Genomic DNA, 17875 nt, shown 5'->3' with positions numbered 1-17875 from the left:
TTTTTTTTATCTCATATTATTTCCAGCACCCCCTAAGTTATATGAAATTATAAACTCCCACCAGAAACAAATGTCTGTTTACCTGTTCTGTTAGCTATCTCCATACTCTGATTCACAAAAGTTTTATTTCAGAAAGAGCTCCCAAACCAGTAACTGGGAGTAGTTTTTATCAGAGCAAACTCTAAGCCTGTCTATCTGAACAGTCATGAATATATTTCTTTCTGGTTTTGTACCATCACTTGAAAGTGTTACAGGTAAAAAGGTAACATTGTTCTGAGGAGGATTTTCTGCTTAAGATTCTGCAGCTCCACTGATCATGTTTTCACACTCAGTAGAAACTTAAGAATAAATTAGCCCAAATTTTAAGTTATAAAGAGAGAAAAAACAAGCTGAAGAAGCAGAATTTAGACTGCAACAGCTGTTTCTAAGGCTGATTTTACAGGACATGTGGCTTCTTGCACCTTTTTGAGAAACTTTGTTTTCATACCATAAAGACTAAGAGATACTTGCTAATATGACAATCATGCTAGCCCTATCTTGAAAGAAAAACACTAACACTTTTCCCACTAAGCAGCAGCATTATCTAGCATGGAGTATCTCCACTTACATTATAATTCAGCAGTCCTTCCTTCTCTTGGAAGCTTCCAGGATGTTCAGGCTGTCAAGACTTGTTCCAGGAATCACCTCAAATGGGTTTGATTGCTGTTCAGTGCTACTTTAGTTGGTCTTTTTCTCTTTTCCTTAATTCATATTCCTTGGAAACCATAAGAGCCACAAGCCTCTGATGTTACCCGATCTTCACACACAGCCCTAGTGACAAACCGCATCGACCAGTTCTTAAGTTCAGGCATTCAGTACTTACAGTGATTGCTTCAGACATTACACATTGCTCCCACTGGCATTTGACTATTTCCTTTCTTCTTCCTTGCTGCTCCCGTACGCAATTAAATCTCAGAACACTTTTTCTGTCTTGGCTGTAACCACCTCCTTTTCCTCCGCAAGGCACGCCCACAGAGGCACTCACCAAGCCACCAGGACCTCTCTCAGACTGGCCTACATCCCAAACTGGCACCTGCCAGTCCGCACCTTCACCACACCAAAGCACCAGGAGCTGCTGTTGCAATCCCTTTGGAATGCAGCAGTCATGGTTCCTAAGTGACTAATGACTGAACGTTGTCGCAGGTGTTTTTCCTAGCTCAATTCCACCCACCTGTCATCCAAAATGGTTCAAAATACTTTGTTCTTCCTTTGCCCGTATATTGGTCTTGAAATTGCAGTGCAGTTTGCTAACCTGCAGAGAAAAACTCTCTGATTCCATTCATCTCTTTAATTTTGTCCATTGTTCATATCCCCAAGGTGTAACCAAACTGCACCTTACACTTGTGTTATTGCTATTTTTTGCTAGAAAGAGGAGAGCAGTGTAACTTCCACAAAAAATGTTGCAGAAACTTTTCTGTGAGTCGTATCCAAGTAGCCACACTCACACTTCATAGGCCTATTACCTTCATGTGCATGTGGAGTGTTGCAGAAGGGTGTTGCCTTCCTTTTAATTCCCCTAGAGGCCTAATTTAAAGGCCTCTCTTGTTTCTGCTAGTGCAATTCACTTGACTGTAGCACAGCTTGGGTGTTTTCACATGAGCAAGAGATGTAAAAAAGTCTTTAAGTGTATATCCACATTCTTAATCCAAGGCTGTGCTTGAGCTTTAACTTCTACAGTGGTTTGCAGTAGCCCAGAGGAGCCCACCAAGATGATTAGAGGGATGGAGCACCTCTGCTACAAGGAAAAACTGAGAATGAGGATTATTCAACGTGGAGAAGAGAAGGCTTTGGGGTGACCTAATTGCAGCCTCCCAGTACCTGAAGGAGCCTACAAGAAAGATGGAGAGACACTATTTACAAGGGCCTGGAGTGACAGGACAAGGGGGAATGGCTTCAAACTGAAAGAGAGTAGATTTAGATTAGATATTAGAAGAAAAAAAATCTTCCCTGTGAGGGTGGTGAGGCACTGGCACAGGTTGCCCAGAAAAGTTGTGGATAACTCATCTCTGGAAGTGTTCAGGGTCAAGTTGGATGGGGCTCTGAGCAACCTGCTCTGGTGGAAGGTGTCCCTGCCCATGGCAGGAGGGATGGAATGAGATGGTCTTTGAGGTCCCTTCCAATCCAAGACATTCTGTGATTTACATGATGAGAGCTCTTGGCTCTGGCAAGCCTTGAGGAACATCAGGATTAAAGACAAGGTACTATTGTGGGTTACTCGCACAGCCTCTCTGTAGCTCATCCCATCATATAGCCAGTGTAGCCTTGTACTGACATCATGTGACTGGCAGCAGGAAACTAGATGGCTGCCAAGTGCCTTTCTAAAGCAATTTCACAGGCTGCAAGGACAAAACTTTACAGCCAATTTGATCTTGGGTTCCTCAACAGCGAGATCCTGTAGCAAGTCACAGGTACCATGTGATGTGTAGTGGAAGCTGAGGCACAGAACTGGCTCAGGGAACTTGTTAAGAGTTTACTGCTTCCTGACCCAACAGTCCAAAGTGCAATATAGCTGTAGCTTGGCTTTCCACCCACTTCATCTAGACAGATCATTTTCAGTCAGAGATTGACTTACTGTTGCACAGTTGTTGGCCATAAACCAAGTCACTTACTGGGCTACACCTAGTCCAGTTACTCCTGGAACATATAGAATCATAGAATTTAAGGGTTGGAACGGACCTTACAGATCATCTAGTCCCAACCCTCCCTGCCATGGGCAGAGCCACCACCTCATTAGATCAGGTTGCTCAAGGCTCATCCAGCCTGGCCTTGAACACTGCCAGAGTCAGGGCAGCCACCATGTCCCTGGGCAACCTGTGCCAGTGTCTCACCACCCTTCCAGTAAAAAACCGTTTTTCTAATATCTAATCTAAACTTCCCCTCCTTCAATTTGAACCCATTACCCCTTGTCCTATCATTGCAGCTCCTAACAGAGTCCCTTTCTGGCTCCTTGCAGGGCCTTCAGATATTGAAAAAGTGCTCTGAGGTCTCCACACAGTCTTTTCTTCTCCAGGCTGAACAGCCTCAACCCCCTCAGCCTGTCCGCATAGGGGAGATGCTCCAGTCCTCTTAGCAACTTCTTAACATCTTTTGGCCCATACCAACCCTCCCATAAAGGGTGTAAATTGGCTATACTAAACTTGGACTTGAAAAGACAACTTCTAGATACACAATCTATAATGAAGAATTCCTAACTCTTCTCAAGTTAAAATACCCTTAGACTTAACATTACCCTCCCTTTGATTCCCAAAGCAGACTTTCAGCAAGTGCTAAATATCAGCATGCTAAAATATGTATGTTGAGCTGGGCAATTATCCCAATGTGTTTGTCTAATTGCTGTCAGATTGGACACCACCCAAAATTCCTGTTGAACATTTTTTATGCTTCATTTGGTCACTGTGATGTAACAACAGCAACAAAAAAAAAAAAAAGAAAAATGTCACAACATTTGTAAAAATGAGTTTCTGGATGTTCATGCAGAAGGAATTATTTCCAAAGACCAGACGAAGGTCAAACAGTCTCTGAACAGAAAGTAAAATGCTCTTTTTAATAACATGGACACTCACAACAGTAAATGAAGAAATCATTCCTTAGTTTATTTAAAATTATGAGGTAAAATTGCAGTGATATGATGTTGGTGATCCCTTTTCACAGGAAATGAGCATTTGCTCTGCTAATGATCTCACTGGTTTATGATACAAGATCTCTTATCACATTTTGTTCAATTTATACACACACAGATCATTTTTTGTACATCTTCTTATTAGTGAATCACTTTTACCATCTTAAAGGTCTTGATATCTGCAAATTTATCACAGGAGAAATTAACGAGTAGATGTTTGGGACCTGCCTCAGAAGGGATGAGCTTAAACTTGGTTCTGGATTTCTCATTGGCTTTCAGTGGTGGAATGCTAAAAAAGGGAAAGAAAGGGAAAAATATAAGCTGGAAATAGCCTTATGCATCATGCTTGAGTTCAAGTCATTCACTGACAATCTTTCACCTCAAGTAAGAGTTCTTACAGGTTCAGTTAAGTTGGCCACGAAAAGACCACACAGGACTTGGCTACATGATAAGTATCTAAATTCTCAGATCCTTGCACTAAGGTCTCTCACAAATCCATTGCGCAGTGACCCAGATAAGCCCACAAAGGGGGAGATCAGAATATTGTGTGAGATAAGACTTCATACAGAACAGGGAGTGTAACACACATCACTGAATTATTGAAACAGAATCATCTGAGACCATGAAGAATATTGATACAAATCCTAGAATTAGAATAGATTATAGCAGCAAGAAAACCTCAGTGTTCACAGAGTAGGAAACTCTGAATGGAAGTTAAAATGGTTTACACTGGTTTATTTTGTAATTCCTGGAAACACTTGTTTATGTTTTTCCCCTACCATGTCACATTGTCTTCTCTTGCCTGAGGATAAAGTTGTATGGGATAGACAACATGAGGTTGCTAAATTCCCTCAGGAGGTCTTATAAATTATGGGATGGACCATTCCTAATTGCTCAAGCAGAAAGGGCAATATTAAGTTGCTGTGTATGTTTGTTTGTGTTTGTCTGGGTATTCAGTAAAGAGAACACTCCCATATTCCAGGTATTTTCCAGAAATAACCGCACTTGTGAGGATATGTTGAAATTTAAGTACAATTTTGTGTAGGTACAAAGTGAAAGACAGTGAAAATTTAACCTGTTTCAGTTGTGAAATACTGTGGGGGAAAAGGGCAGGACAAAGCATAAAAATAGGAACATGGGACCTAGAGTAAAAGGAACCTATTTTATTCCAGTCTTCTTGTTCTCTAACTCAACATCATCAAATAGTTTTTTGGCTCTGTTTATTAATCTCATAAGATGATTATTTCAAGGAGTTTTGAAAGCAGAGCATGAAAACAAGTGTGCCTGTACTTCTTGTTTTGGAAAAACTTTTGTTTTAAATTAAAAACCCCAACCCAGACTTTTACTGTAATATTCACAATTTTTCCTGTTCTCTTTCTTGCTGCCTCATGGATTTCAGCTGTGTTCAAGTTCCAGGCCTTAGATAAGTTAATTTGGTCATCTAAAGACCTCTTGCTTGTCATGGTTTAGACTGCTCTTTAAATACTATCCTCCTTAAACTCTGATCTGCTGTGTCTGGAATAGCTAAGCATGGAGCAGACTTGGGGTTGTGCTTTTCAGAGGTCCTACCCTTTGAGATCATGACCTGTGTCTAAACAATCTGCATTAAGTTTTGTTCCCACAGCTGGGACACTGTGCATCTGCTTTTGACAGGTTTGGCTACCTGTTTGATATAAACACAGGTTGTTTAGAAGGCTGAACACTCAGATTGGCACCTGCAGTCCATTTAATAAAGTGGGGGAAAAAATCCTGGTTAATATATGCTGTAATTTGGGTAGGTATGGACAGAAACAGTCATCTATCCCAGTGCTGGCCCTATGATCAAAACAAGAAGGTTCAACCTGTCTGGCCTACAGCAGGACAAACAGCCTCAGCAACATTTACAACTTGGGTAAGCAAGAAATTTTTGCTGGAAGTGTGTGGTCCTGCTAGATAGGCAGGAAAACAAGTTCTATCCAATTATGACAGCAATTATTTGACCTTCCAAACTATGGAGCCTAAGCCCAGCTGAGATGAAGAGCTGTTTCATAGCTGTGTGCCTCATGACGCGATGCTGCGCTGATTGGCCTCCCAAGTTACGGCAAGAAGAAAATGATGTCTCATGCCATGCGTTCAGTTCCACATCACCCATGCCTACATCCTTGCTCACATATCTTTAATAGCAGGAAGAGGCATTTCATGGACTCACCGCAACTCCAGGATTCCTCTGAGCAGGTCACTGCCTTCCACCTGCAGCACACAGTCCTTCACTTCCGTATCGATAGGGTTGGTGAACACCACTTCCACATCCACTTCTTTGTTCACTTTTGCTTCACCAAGGACCTGTGCAAAGAAAATGCTTGTAAGGGCAGGTTCTCTGTGTTCTTTTCTATCAGCCTGGAGAAGAGAAAAGACTGCGTGGAGACCTCAGAGCAACTTTTCAGTATCTGAAGGGTCTACAAGGAGCTGGAGAGGGACTCTGTGTTAGGAACTGCAGTGTTAGGACAAGGGGAAATGGGTTCAAACTGAAGGAGAGAAAGTCTAGGTTGGATGTGAGAAAGAAGTTTTTCACTCTATGGGAGGTTATGGAGGTGCCAACCCTGGCACAGGTTGACATGGTGGCTGCCCCAACCCTGGCAGTGTTCAAGGCCAGGCTGGATGAGCCTTGAGCAACCTGATCGAGTGAGGAGGAGGTGTCCCTGCCCAGGGCAGGGAGGGTTGGGACTAGATGATCTGTAAGGTCCATTCCAACCCCTAAGTTCCATGACTCTGATTCTATGATCTCAGCCTTCTCAGGCATCAGAAGTGGAGATACAATGAGATGCTATGATGGACCATGGCAGAATGTGAGCAGAACATCTCTTTAGGAAAAAAAAGATCTTATAAGAGCTCATTTTCTCTTTTCTCTGCCATGGCAATTAGAGCATAGGGACAGCAATTTACCTGTATGTTGATCTCAGGATTGTCCAGGGTGATGTCTCTTTGCACAAGCACTTGAATCCCACCTTCTACGTGACATAAGGCTGTTACCTGGATTGTTTTGTCTGTAGTTAACCGCTGTTGGTAATCAGTGTACTTAATCTTAATGGGAAATTGTTTCTCTGGAAAAAAATAAAACCCAGGAATTGATACACACTTTTATAAGCTTACAGAGTTTCGTACCTAACGTTAGTATTTTCCTTTTATGCTATGTCTGGGACAGACAGAGATCTCTTTAAATGGTCCTTGCCATCAGATCTGGGGACAAAGCTTCCAGGTGACTGTAAATTCAGCTCACACAGCCTGTGTGAGCACAAGGTGCCTGCAGGACTGCAGTGCCACGAGGCACAATAGCTCCCAACTCCAGAAGTTAAATTACATGTTGATGAAATGAAATATTATTTCTGCTTCTCACTAGTGACTTGAAGCCCAAGAAAAATACGGGATAGTATCAGTCGTGATTCGATGACCTTTCAGTTCACTTTAGGGATGCTGATATATCTATTATCCCAAGCTCTTAATGGTAACTTAATTTCTTCTTTCCAACAATACTCATATTTAGACTGAAAATTTTTTCCATATACTTATCCAGTTCAATGTGGAAAAAAATAGAATCTGGGGTCCTTTACTCCATGATGATTCTCCAGTACAAACTTTCTTTTCTGAGGAGCTTAGGGGGCTATTTCAGCTATTTCTATTCCTCACACTTTAATTCTATTCTAATGTGCGAATGGATTGTGTTCCTCATTTATACTGTTTGTCATGTTCTGTTATCTTTCAATAAGGCCCCTCATAATTAACCAGAACACATTTAAGATGGAGTTGGGTTTTATGCTTTTATGTTGTCTGTATAAATGCACATTTATTAAATGATACTTCATGTTACTCAGTGTGAGTTAGATTTTCCAAAATGTGAAAAGTATTTAGGGGCATGATGAGGTGAAACTGTGCCTTTGTTAATGTAAGGGCAATGCAATAGTTTTTTTCAGCCTTTTCTACACAGAAATTCATGACTGCAGCTTGTGAGAGCTTTTACCTCCCAAGCTGACCAACTTCCAGTGCCCATTTCCTGAGAAAACAATTATGATTGAAAGTTATTTGTAAAATTACCTTCCTTAGGAGACAGAGTGACAGACATGGAATCCTTCCAGATCTCATGAACGGGTTTTCTGGTATACAGAGTGCTCCACGCAGTCATATTTATGTGAGCAGTCTTAGGTTCAGACTGCAAATTTACAAGAACCAGAAGCAGGTTGAGATCTTTGCCAATCTCCAGAGAGCCAGCCACCTTGAATTTCCCTGCAATGTCAGGTTTCTGGTCGACTTCCTGTGGTGTTGGTGCTGTAGGATCAAATTTATCCTCAAGTCCTAGCTTCTTACGGGCTTTCTTAAAGATATCCCTTTCTTTTGTAGAGCCTGTCAGAGAGAACAAAGAAAATTATCCTCAACAGTTAACATGCATCTCTTCTTTGACATGGCTGCTAGAGACAAGCTAGCAGAATGTAGCAGCTGTCCTTACAGATAAACAGCCTCTCTGTTTTCCAGTGCCATACCTAATTTTCTGTGTCTGCAGTCAGTAATGTCACTGTACCTCTAATAGTGGTTTTTTTTTGGAGCACAAATCTTAAATCCAGGGTTTCTCAATCTTCCTATTTCTATCCCTTTTTATGGCTGTATTATTTAGAAATGTGAATTCTGATTTGCTAATACAGTAAAGGCCCCAAATATAAGGCAAGGCTGATGGCACCATGTGGTCAGTTGACTTAGACTAGCAGCCAACCATCCACCCAGCACCTCACTCCCCATTTCCACAGGGAGGCTCATGGGTTGAGACAAGGACAGCTTAACAGGGAAAGCAAAAGCTGTGCATGAGCGAAGGAATAAGAGGAATACATTCAAGGATCCCACATCGGCACAATCAAACCCAAAGGTCTGATAAGTTGACATGTTGTTTGACCCTTTGAAAGAGTTGCTTCTCCTGGGCCTAAGTGCTGATTTAGCTTAGGTTTGTGTAATGAACATTTCATCCCGCAGACAAAGAACTGGGCTGCAGCCTAGCTCTCATTAAGCAGGGGCAGGCAGTGCACATCAGTAATAGACAGATGGAACAGTGAATGCTTTACTGGGAGTTACTTGGACTTGCCTTATTTCAGTCCACAAAGCAGCTCCATATCAGAAAGGGTAAGGTGGTATTTTTTACTCTTTATTTTCTCTTTTCTGTTAGAACTGAATAAACTGAGTATAAATTTTGCTCCTACCTTATAGATGCACAAAATTTCCCACTAAGAGACTCCTAGCCTGAAGTTTATATGCTTTGGGCAATGAAGCAGCTACGCAACCAGAAGAAACTGTGGGTTTATTTACCTTCTTCATATTTATAATCACTGGTGACATCTACACGATTATCTCTACCAACTGCCTTTGTACTGATGGATTGGCCAATATCAGTAGACTTAGAGAAGATTAATGTTTTCTTCCCAGTTGCTGCATCATAATTCCAGTACATACAATCTGCATTCACTTCTGCAAATACGAATGGGCAATCATAGTCCAGATCTACTTCGCCTTCTTTGATGGCTCTCCGTGAGGCAGGACCACACTGATAAATTCCTACAGCATCAAGAAAAAAATGATTTAGGCATGATCAATTCTTTGACAGTAAGTAGGTTACTGGACACATATTGCTCAGTGCTGCTGTCCCACTGAAGCCTTTTCATACATCTCATAGCAGGACAGTCATCAGTGTATCTTGTGTTTATTCCAAATGTACACTTCATTTGTTTTATATTATCCCTTGATTTTCAATAGCTCTGGATACCTACACTGGAAATACAGGAATGGCTGTGAGAGACTCCTAGAAGTCTAGTTTCTTTCTTGTCATCCACAGATGATCTAAAGCTTTTCTAATGCAACAGATAAAGTATTCTTTTCTGCCACTCTATTTCTGAGCAGGATGAGAAATTACTTTTACAGTGATTTTACTTCTTTTTCTTTCAAAGTGACCGACTTTACAATTTTCAGCATATAAAATTCACGTACCTCCACTTTGTTCCTGGGGAGTTGCATCCAGAATTTGCCATCCGCTGTACGAAGCGCCCAAGTCACTGCGCGCAAACCAACTCTCATTCCAGACATGGAAATTCCTATGTGCAAGAATGAACAAAGTAAGCTACCAGGATGTGTTTAGAAATTCCTGTTCACATCCATTGATCAGCCACCTTAGTTAACTGTATCAAATACCTCAATCTGCACAGCTTCTTCTCTGAGAACTTCCACCCTGACTATGTTAACTAGACAGGTGCTGAAGATTGCTTTGTGGAATAGACATGCAAAATGTCTTGAACTTGCTCTTCTCCAAAAGTTCTGAGCACGTGCACTTTGTTAGTTTTAGCTGGTTTCCTTCTGGCACAATGCTACAGTTATACATATCACTTATATTTAGAGTGGGTCCAGAGCAACAAGGGGAGTAAACAAGACAAGAAGTGAGGAGCTGCTTCTGCCCTTTGCTGAGTGCAAACCTGTTTGAATTGCATCTGATGCTTAATAGAGGCAATAGTTAAATTATTTTTACTGCAAAAACAAGACAAGGGCAGGAAAGCTGAACTTCTACAGTTTAACGTGAACTGGTTTTGAAGAACAGTTTCAAACTAAGTCAAATCCTCACTGTTTGATATTTCCAGTGCATATTGCAAATTTTCAGTCATCTGTGGCATCACAACTGTAACTTTGCCTGCTCTGGCTTCAATTAGCTGTTGCAATTCATGTCACAATTCTCTGTTTAACTGAGAAAGGATGAAAACACCAAGTTTTGTTTGATTTTGCAGTATTTTTTACTGATCCTGCGTGTGTAGTTCCTTTTAAGGCAATTTTAAAGCAGATAATTTGTCATTAGAACTATGCTCTGTATCTGAAGACACTATAGGCATTGGTAAGTCCTACCATTAAATAATGAGCCTTACCATATGCTATCAGCTCCTCTCTCCAAATGGTTTCCAGAAGCATCATAAAATTCATCCACACGCAGATTTCCATCTGCATCGTGGGCAGAGCTGAAGTTTGTAATTGTACGGGTGGGAATCCCCAGGCATCTAAGCACTAAAGAGTGAATAGAAAATCATAGTCAGAAAGGAATATTTCTGGAAGTTTCATATAACATAGCAATGTCTCAAAAGACTTCCATGCAAGAAGTTTTATTAGTGCTTCTTTTAATAGAACATGTGCAGTGTCAATTGTGTGCACGGCATAAAACATACCTGTTGTCAAAACTGCTGCAAAAACCCAACATTGTCCATATCTAACAGGTTTGAATCCTGATTTCTTCCAGCTTTGCAGGATTTCACCACTTCCAGTCCAGCTGCTCGGATTTTTCCCATCCTCGTATTTTCCACTCCAGTTTCCTAGCACCACCCCTTGGTCATCATTGGCGTTGACCTGAAAAGGTATTCACTAAAATTATGAGATAAATTGAGAGTTTACAGCCTGACTGAAAGTAGCTTGGGAGTTACAGCAAATGCCATATTGAATTTGAGCCAACACTTCTCCCTCATCAGAAAGGGGAAGCCCACACTAGGCTACATTGGGAAAAGTGTGACCAGGAGGTTGAGGGAAGCTGTTAATCCCAAATAATTATTCCTGGCAAGGCTGTGTCAGGAATCCTGGCTCTCTTTTCAGGTCCCTCAGTTCAAGGGGATGTTGAGACACTGAAGAAGGTCCAGGAGGGTGAGCTACCAAGACAGTCAGGGGCCCTGGGAGTACATATCTACAGGGAGAATTTGAGAGCACTGGGCTAGTTCAGTTTGGTTAAAGGGATAGGGGGATTGTAATAGCAGCTTACAACTCCTGGAATAGAACACTACGTGTGTGTTCTAACTAACCTTTCACTTTAAATAACAAGAGGCAACAGCAGAAAGTAAAAGCTTGGGAAAACCGTATTTGACATAAGAGACAAATCCCTCCCTAAGCGGGTAGTGCAGCTCTGGACTGGTCACCCAGAGAGACCATGAAACCTCCTTCCTTGGAGATTTTCAAAGCAGCCTGTCAAATCCACAGCTGAGCTGATCTAGTACTGCTGTAGTTCTTCAAATGGGGCATTGGACTAAAAACCTCTACGATCCTGGTCCCTCAACATACCACCCCATGTCTTATGCTTTCAGTTTGACTACTTATCAAAGTGCTAAGTATCTGAAATACTCCAGATGAGATAGATCTAGCAGGTTCAGATCAGATGACCACTTAGGTGTTTCTTTGGCCCGTATTTCACTACCCATATTCTCTGGTGCATACAGACAGTGGCCTAAAGTTCTCTGAGAAATGTCTTCATACTTACATTCACTAACTACTTTAAAAGGACAGTTAGTAATTTGGACTTTTGGACTATGTTGCTTACCATTGCACTGAGGACACGGCCCAGGTATCTGGGGTCGTGTCGGTGAGATGTATCAGTGACAGGATCCTGACGATAGTATAAGCTTCGATCCATCATGGCAAGGCAGATATTGAGGATGTCTCCTTGAAACTACGTTACAGAAACAAATTAGTGTTTTGGAAACACAGATTACTAAAGGTCAGGATGCAGAGAGCCATATAAGCACTGAATGTTTTTTTTTAACCACTGAATGAAGTGCTGCAGCTCAGCCAAGAATTACCATGGAAAAACGTGGCCACAAAACTCTCTGAAAATCAGAACTCAAAGAGCTTTTCAAAACTTGGAATCTGTGGACTTTAGGCCAGGTCTTTGCCTCTCAGCATTGCCCAGCAGGCAGTAAGTTTTCTGCTGCACCACTAAGTCCTAGGTCAGAACTAGTCAACTATGATTTCTCATATTAATCAGTGTAACAGGGCTTGGCTGAGTTCTGATTTCAGTACCAGACTCCTCCTGCTCTTCAGAGTTGTATATGATGAACTGGAAAAAGAAAATTATCCAGTTCATACAAAAACCAGCACAAAACACTGTCTGGTTTTTCAGAGCTACATTTACCTGGCCAAAGTTCCATCCAAAGCTGCTGATATGATTTTTATTGCCTGCAAAAATGATGCCAAACTCTTCTAGCACATATTCCTCACACTCAGCATTGTTAGACATGAACACATCGTCACCTGAAAAACCAAAGCAGAGATATGTACAATCACAGCAGGCAAATAAAACAAAACCCCAGGAGCCTTGGTCTCCATCTCTCAGAATGCTTGCAGATATCTACCCTTTGCTGTTGTAGTTATTATAAACAGATCATGAAGCTTGGGATTTTTTACAATTAGAGGGGTGGGTGGTGTGTGAGTGAAGACAGAGATATGGCACTGTCAAATCTGTGAGAAGATGGTTAAATATGACTCTTCTTGGTTCTACAGAGGCCAGACACACTCTTCTAAATTTGTGCAGAAGTAGGGAAGCTCTGTCAAAAGCAGAACTTAATCTTTTAGGGCAAGGAGCTCTCTAGTAAGTACATGATACTGAGCTGATTTTATATACCAGATGGTCCTAATAAACTTTTAAAGCCTTTTTTTTCCCCTCACTGGTACATTATGTGGTCAATATTCAGCCCCTGTATTAAAAAGGTATAGGTCAAATGGAGAAGCTGCAAATATTAATGAAGCTACAAACAACTTAATTCTTTCAGGGGAAATTCAACAAGTTCATACCTGAAGACCAAGGGTTAAAAAGCAAAACAAAAGTTCCAAGACTTGCTGGAGAGGCACTGCCACTTTGCACACCCAACCTGTAACGTCCAATGACAGCATTAGGTGGGCTGGAGATGGAGATGCTCACAGAGTTGGAACTTGAAGACTGTCGAACTGCACTCCAGCCCTCCTTGCTCACTTCGCTGGAGATACCAAATGTGGCATGAGTCTTAGCTGCCTTCGAGGGTTTTGGACCTTTTAAGGAAAACAAACAATATCTTTTTCACTCCACTGCTGAAAAAGAGATTTAATCATCAACAGACTCAGTAGGGATGTAACCCTCCCCTGAGATGAGTTTGTGCCATATGTTGGAAACTGAAGGAAGCTGTGACAGCTCACTGAGATAGGAATAATACAACAAACACCTCAAACATCTGTGTGAATCAGCATGTTGGCTCTGAGCTATGACCTTGCTGCCCTGGAGTGCATATCAGGCCAAAAGAATGTCCTGAGGCAGCATTACTCTCTCCATGAAAGACGCTGGGAGCCATACCTGTTTCTGCAATGAATATCAAGTTTTGCTCAGGCTGTTCTGTTCCACTGAAGGTGAGAGTGAAGGCCTGTCCTCTCCTCACAATCAATTCGTCGCTAGAAAATTTACTTGTGTGATGTTCTCTTGCATTTTCTTTCAGGTGCCAGTTGGTACTTGGCTGCGTTGCAGCTAGGAAAAAGTGAGAAGAGCAAGAAAACTTGAGGGCACAGCCAAAGAGGAAGAACAAACACACCAATTGGTACCAATCTGAGGTTTCCACCAAACCCAGAAATAACCTATCTGTAAGCATTATTTTTTTTTTGGAAGTGACTCCATCTTGTATAAGCTGTTAGAGACCATCTGCATAACTAAATATAGGAGGAGTAGTATATCCAGTACTAATGAAAAATCAGGAAGGTATTTGAGAGGAGAGAAACGTGAGAGAATTGAATATCTGTGAGTTACTTAGATAAAATTCTGGCTGACCTCAGCTAATTCTATCAAGGTGTCATCCATTCTGACATGGTGCTATACTAGCAGAGGCACAGCCTTGCTGCCTCTGAATGAGAAGTAAAGGAACCTGATTGAGCAGAGAAACATTTGTGTGTTTTAAACCATGATGTGATCTCTAGCCCCAGTTTGGTGTCATGTATGTCTGATAAAACTAACAGCTGCTACTGTTGGAAGCACCTAACGAGAACATGTTGATGGACACTGGGCTGTCATTTGGCAGCAGGAGAGATGGCAGAACTGGAGAGAGAACACTACTAAAATATGTTGTAGAAAGCTCTTGCATGTGAACTGTGGCTTCAATCAGAGGCCAAAGAAGCAGCATCTGAGATTGGTTTGGCTCACATCTTCAGAGCCTAAGGGGGAATCTCTAGCAGAAGATAACTCAATGGTTTAAATGAAGTGCAGGAGTACAGAAGAAAAAGATTTCTTTTTTCCCCCTATGGGTATTGTGTATATTTTTATTATTCCCCATCCCCTCTCCCCCTGCAAAGAGGGAGAATGGGAAAGAATAAGAGTGCAGTCCTTAGCAGTGGAACATAGTTATCCTGTGACACTATTGAGTAAAAAAATTATTATCCCATGTTCAACCAGATTTATTAGCATAGAGATTGTTTTACAGCATGATCTTTAGTTTATCAAGTTTAGATAAGCCTTGAAATAACTGCATTAGCAGCCTCAGCAATGCAGTCACAGTTCAAATGGGGAGGAACACATTCCTTTACAGTATTGAAGTGAGCAGCATGTACTTCCATTTTTTCAGGAATATAACTATTTAGCAAAAAACCAGCCAACCTTCAGAAACTTAGCAATGAAGCACATCTATTGTAGAACCAGCTATGAGGTGGGGGAGATTGGTCTTTACAAAAACAGGAGTTGGAAAAGCAGCATGGGACCATTTATAATTGTTATTGAACTGGTCAGTTTGCATATGTATAAATATTAGCATGTGAGCAAAAAAAACCACCACTGCAACACACCAACCACAAAAAAAAATCCCCTAAACTTTCGTATCCTCTCTGCCTTAACTTCATGTCTCAGCCTTCTCTGCTCATTGTAGCCTTCCTTCCCTTTGCAATGATACCTTCCTGAAGTTCTGCTTTGCTTCTTTCCCTTATGTCAGATTTGTCAGACTCTCATTTGTACTTGTCTGACAACCTCAAATAGCTGCAGACTTTCCCCTCCTTCCTTTTGTAAAGTACATTTTAACCTCAGATAAAATACCTGTTCTCCCAAATCTCACTCTGACCAGCTTGCTTTTTCCCACGCACACGGTAAGTGGAAAAAATGCAATCCCTGTGAAAAATCCTGCTCCTAAATCTTGATGGAAGAATTTTCTCATCCTCTTTTTTTTTTTTTTATTTCCCTTGGATCAAAACTCCTTAAAGAAGTTACAGAGTCCTCTGTATCAGTTACAGAGCTGAACCTGATGTCTGGATGTAAGAAAATAACAAACAGCACCACAGAAGGAGCTTCCCCCTTGCTCACCTTGGCCCATATCTGATCAATATGTCCTCTCTAAGCAGCTTCTGAAGCTTTCCTCCCAATGGCCTTCTCTACTTCTCTTGGCTCAAGGAATGGCTGGTGCCTTTCACCTCTTTAAAGGCTGTTTGCAATATTTCCTGTGAGGGTGGAGCCTTTGCCCCCAGCCCTGATCGGACCAGTGGGGCTGAAGGATTCATTTTTCATTCATTTTTCACTCTCAGTCCTCACCTCCTAATCTCATTTCCTTGCAACTTAACACCTGAAGCTTGGACGATGTTATATGCAAAGTCTAATTGTGATTTTAAAATGCTAAGACTTTAATTCTTAAATTTCAAATTTCTTATAATTTGCTGAGAGTTTTCTGATGTTGACACACTCTCCTACCCACATTTTGCATTCTCTTAAATGTCACGCAAACAATTTTCAGGCCAAATATAAGATTTCACCCTATCCTTGGATGCATAGCAAACTGTTTTTCTTTGATAGAAAGGTTAGTTACTGTTGAAAGAGCAAAACCCAGCAGCCCATTTGTGCTGTCAGACAGCGTGTCAGGAAGAACAAGTTGTGGCTGTTGCGTCAGTTTTGGCTGTTTATTCCCAGCTCTGGCTCAGTTGCCTTGCAGGCCTCTTGTGTGCTTTGTTTATAAAACAGGTGAATGCTACATACCAGACCTTTGCATCAAAGATTATGGGCAAAGGTTAAGAATGAGGGCTGAATTAATGAGAAATATTAACCCTGGTCAGAATACTGGTCAAGCAGAATGTGTCTGACCCAGGCAACTTCCTGCACGCCAAGTAGTGTTTGCAGAGCTTGTGTGGTGGCTGTAAATGTAAGGATTGCACAGGCAATGCTTGAAACTCTGTGGATAGCAAGAGAAGACTCATTTGGACCTCAGAAACTGAAAGCTAGAAGCAATCTTAGTATTTGGTTTCATGTACCCAGAGTAAACTATATTAGAATCTTCTTTTGCAAACCAGTTCAGTCATGTAATTCATAACATCCTTTTCAGGTAACACCCAATTTCTTCCCTTGCTCCAGTAACTGTGTTAAAGAAATTAAAATATAGGACTAAGAGTTTCAGCACTGCATAGTGAAGCACATATTTTGTAACAGATGAATTCACCTCAGTGTTACCTTCTCTCCTTTGCGTTGTCACTTTCTTTCACATCAACTCTGTATGAATCTGCAGTGACACTTGAATTCTAGGAAATGTCACCTGTTATTAATTGTGCCTTGTTTCAGGATGGGAAATTACTCCCTAAAAGAGCCTATCTACTCCTTTATTCTTTCTGAGCACAGTTTGTCCTTAACACATCCAAACACGCTGCAACCAGATGGCCATGACTCACTGGGGCTGCCTCGGTGAACTCAATGATCTTACAGGTCTTTCCCAACCTAGATGACTCTATGATTCTGTGGTTCAGTACCCTGAGAAGTTTGGGCTATTCTGTCTGTCCTCAAATTCCCTCGTTGAACAATTAAGCAAGGAATTTCATCAGCAAATCCCACTCCTGCCATCCCAGGTACAGGAGGTCGAGTGGTTTTCTACACTGTACTGTATTTATGACACACACTAGGGAGAGACCTGGGCCCCTGGAATGGTGGTGCAGACTGACCTGTATCAACACTCCCCAGGAGTAGAATCACTTGATGTAGATTGAACAAGTCCATATGAAAAAGTGTTTGGCCAAGATCTCTTCTGGGCCATACATGCTAAGACATGCTTCTTATTTTCTGTCTTACTCTTCCATTCACAATGCCCTAAATAGCAGGAGCATTTTGAATGGAGATCTGCAGCCTGAAGTATTCCTGAAGTTCCTGATTGTTCCAGAAGTTCTCCAATAGTCAGACTTTGAAGGCAGCAGAACATGGCATGGGCACCTTCTGTACTGTCTGGGTAATTAAGGTACCCTGTTAGCTGGGCTCAGATCTTCTCTTGGGACCTTGGCTCGTTCCAGAAGGGAGACTGACAGTGACACACTAGTGACATGCACTAATATGTGAACTTCAAAAGCTGCCATGGGACCAGGACACAGGAATAAGCCAAACTGACAGTGCCCAGACTGGGATGAAGCTGTGCTGGGCTCCCCAGTCAGCTCCTAGTCACATACCACCTG

The 17875-nt window shown here is 41.6% G+C and overlaps 1 protein-coding gene across 1 annotated transcript; it reads right to left on the bottom strand.

Annotated features, from left to right (window-relative positions):
• Nucleotides 1-3799: 3799 nt before the first annotated feature.
• On the bottom strand, nucleotides 3800-15847 carry LOC103807883 (protein-glutamine gamma-glutamyltransferase E-like). The gene is made up of 13 exons (XM_009080631.1): nucleotides 15762-15847; nucleotides 13785-13952; nucleotides 13253-13486; nucleotides 12594-12712; nucleotides 12003-12131; nucleotides 10870-11047; nucleotides 10576-10711; nucleotides 9656-9759; nucleotides 8981-9226; nucleotides 7727-8032; nucleotides 6581-6738; nucleotides 5847-5980; nucleotides 3800-3947 (listed from the first exon to the last, which is right to left on the bottom strand). Exons 1-13 carry the CDS (start codon nucleotides 15769-15771, stop codon nucleotides 3800-3802), a joined length of 2070 nt encoding a protein of 689 aa, XP_009078879.1. The 5' UTR covers nucleotides 15772-15847.
• Nucleotides 15848-17875: the final 2028 nt, after the last annotated feature.

The sequence above is a fragment of the Acanthisitta chloris genome, unplaced genomic scaffold (genome assembly GCF_000695815.1).
Source record: "Acanthisitta chloris isolate BGI_N310 unplaced genomic scaffold, ASM69581v1 scaffold7508, whole genome shotgun sequence".
NCBI classification, from domain to species: domain Eukaryota; kingdom Metazoa; phylum Chordata; class Aves; order Passeriformes; family Acanthisittidae; genus Acanthisitta; species Acanthisitta chloris.
This window is presented reverse-complemented; position numbering and strand designations above follow the sequence as displayed.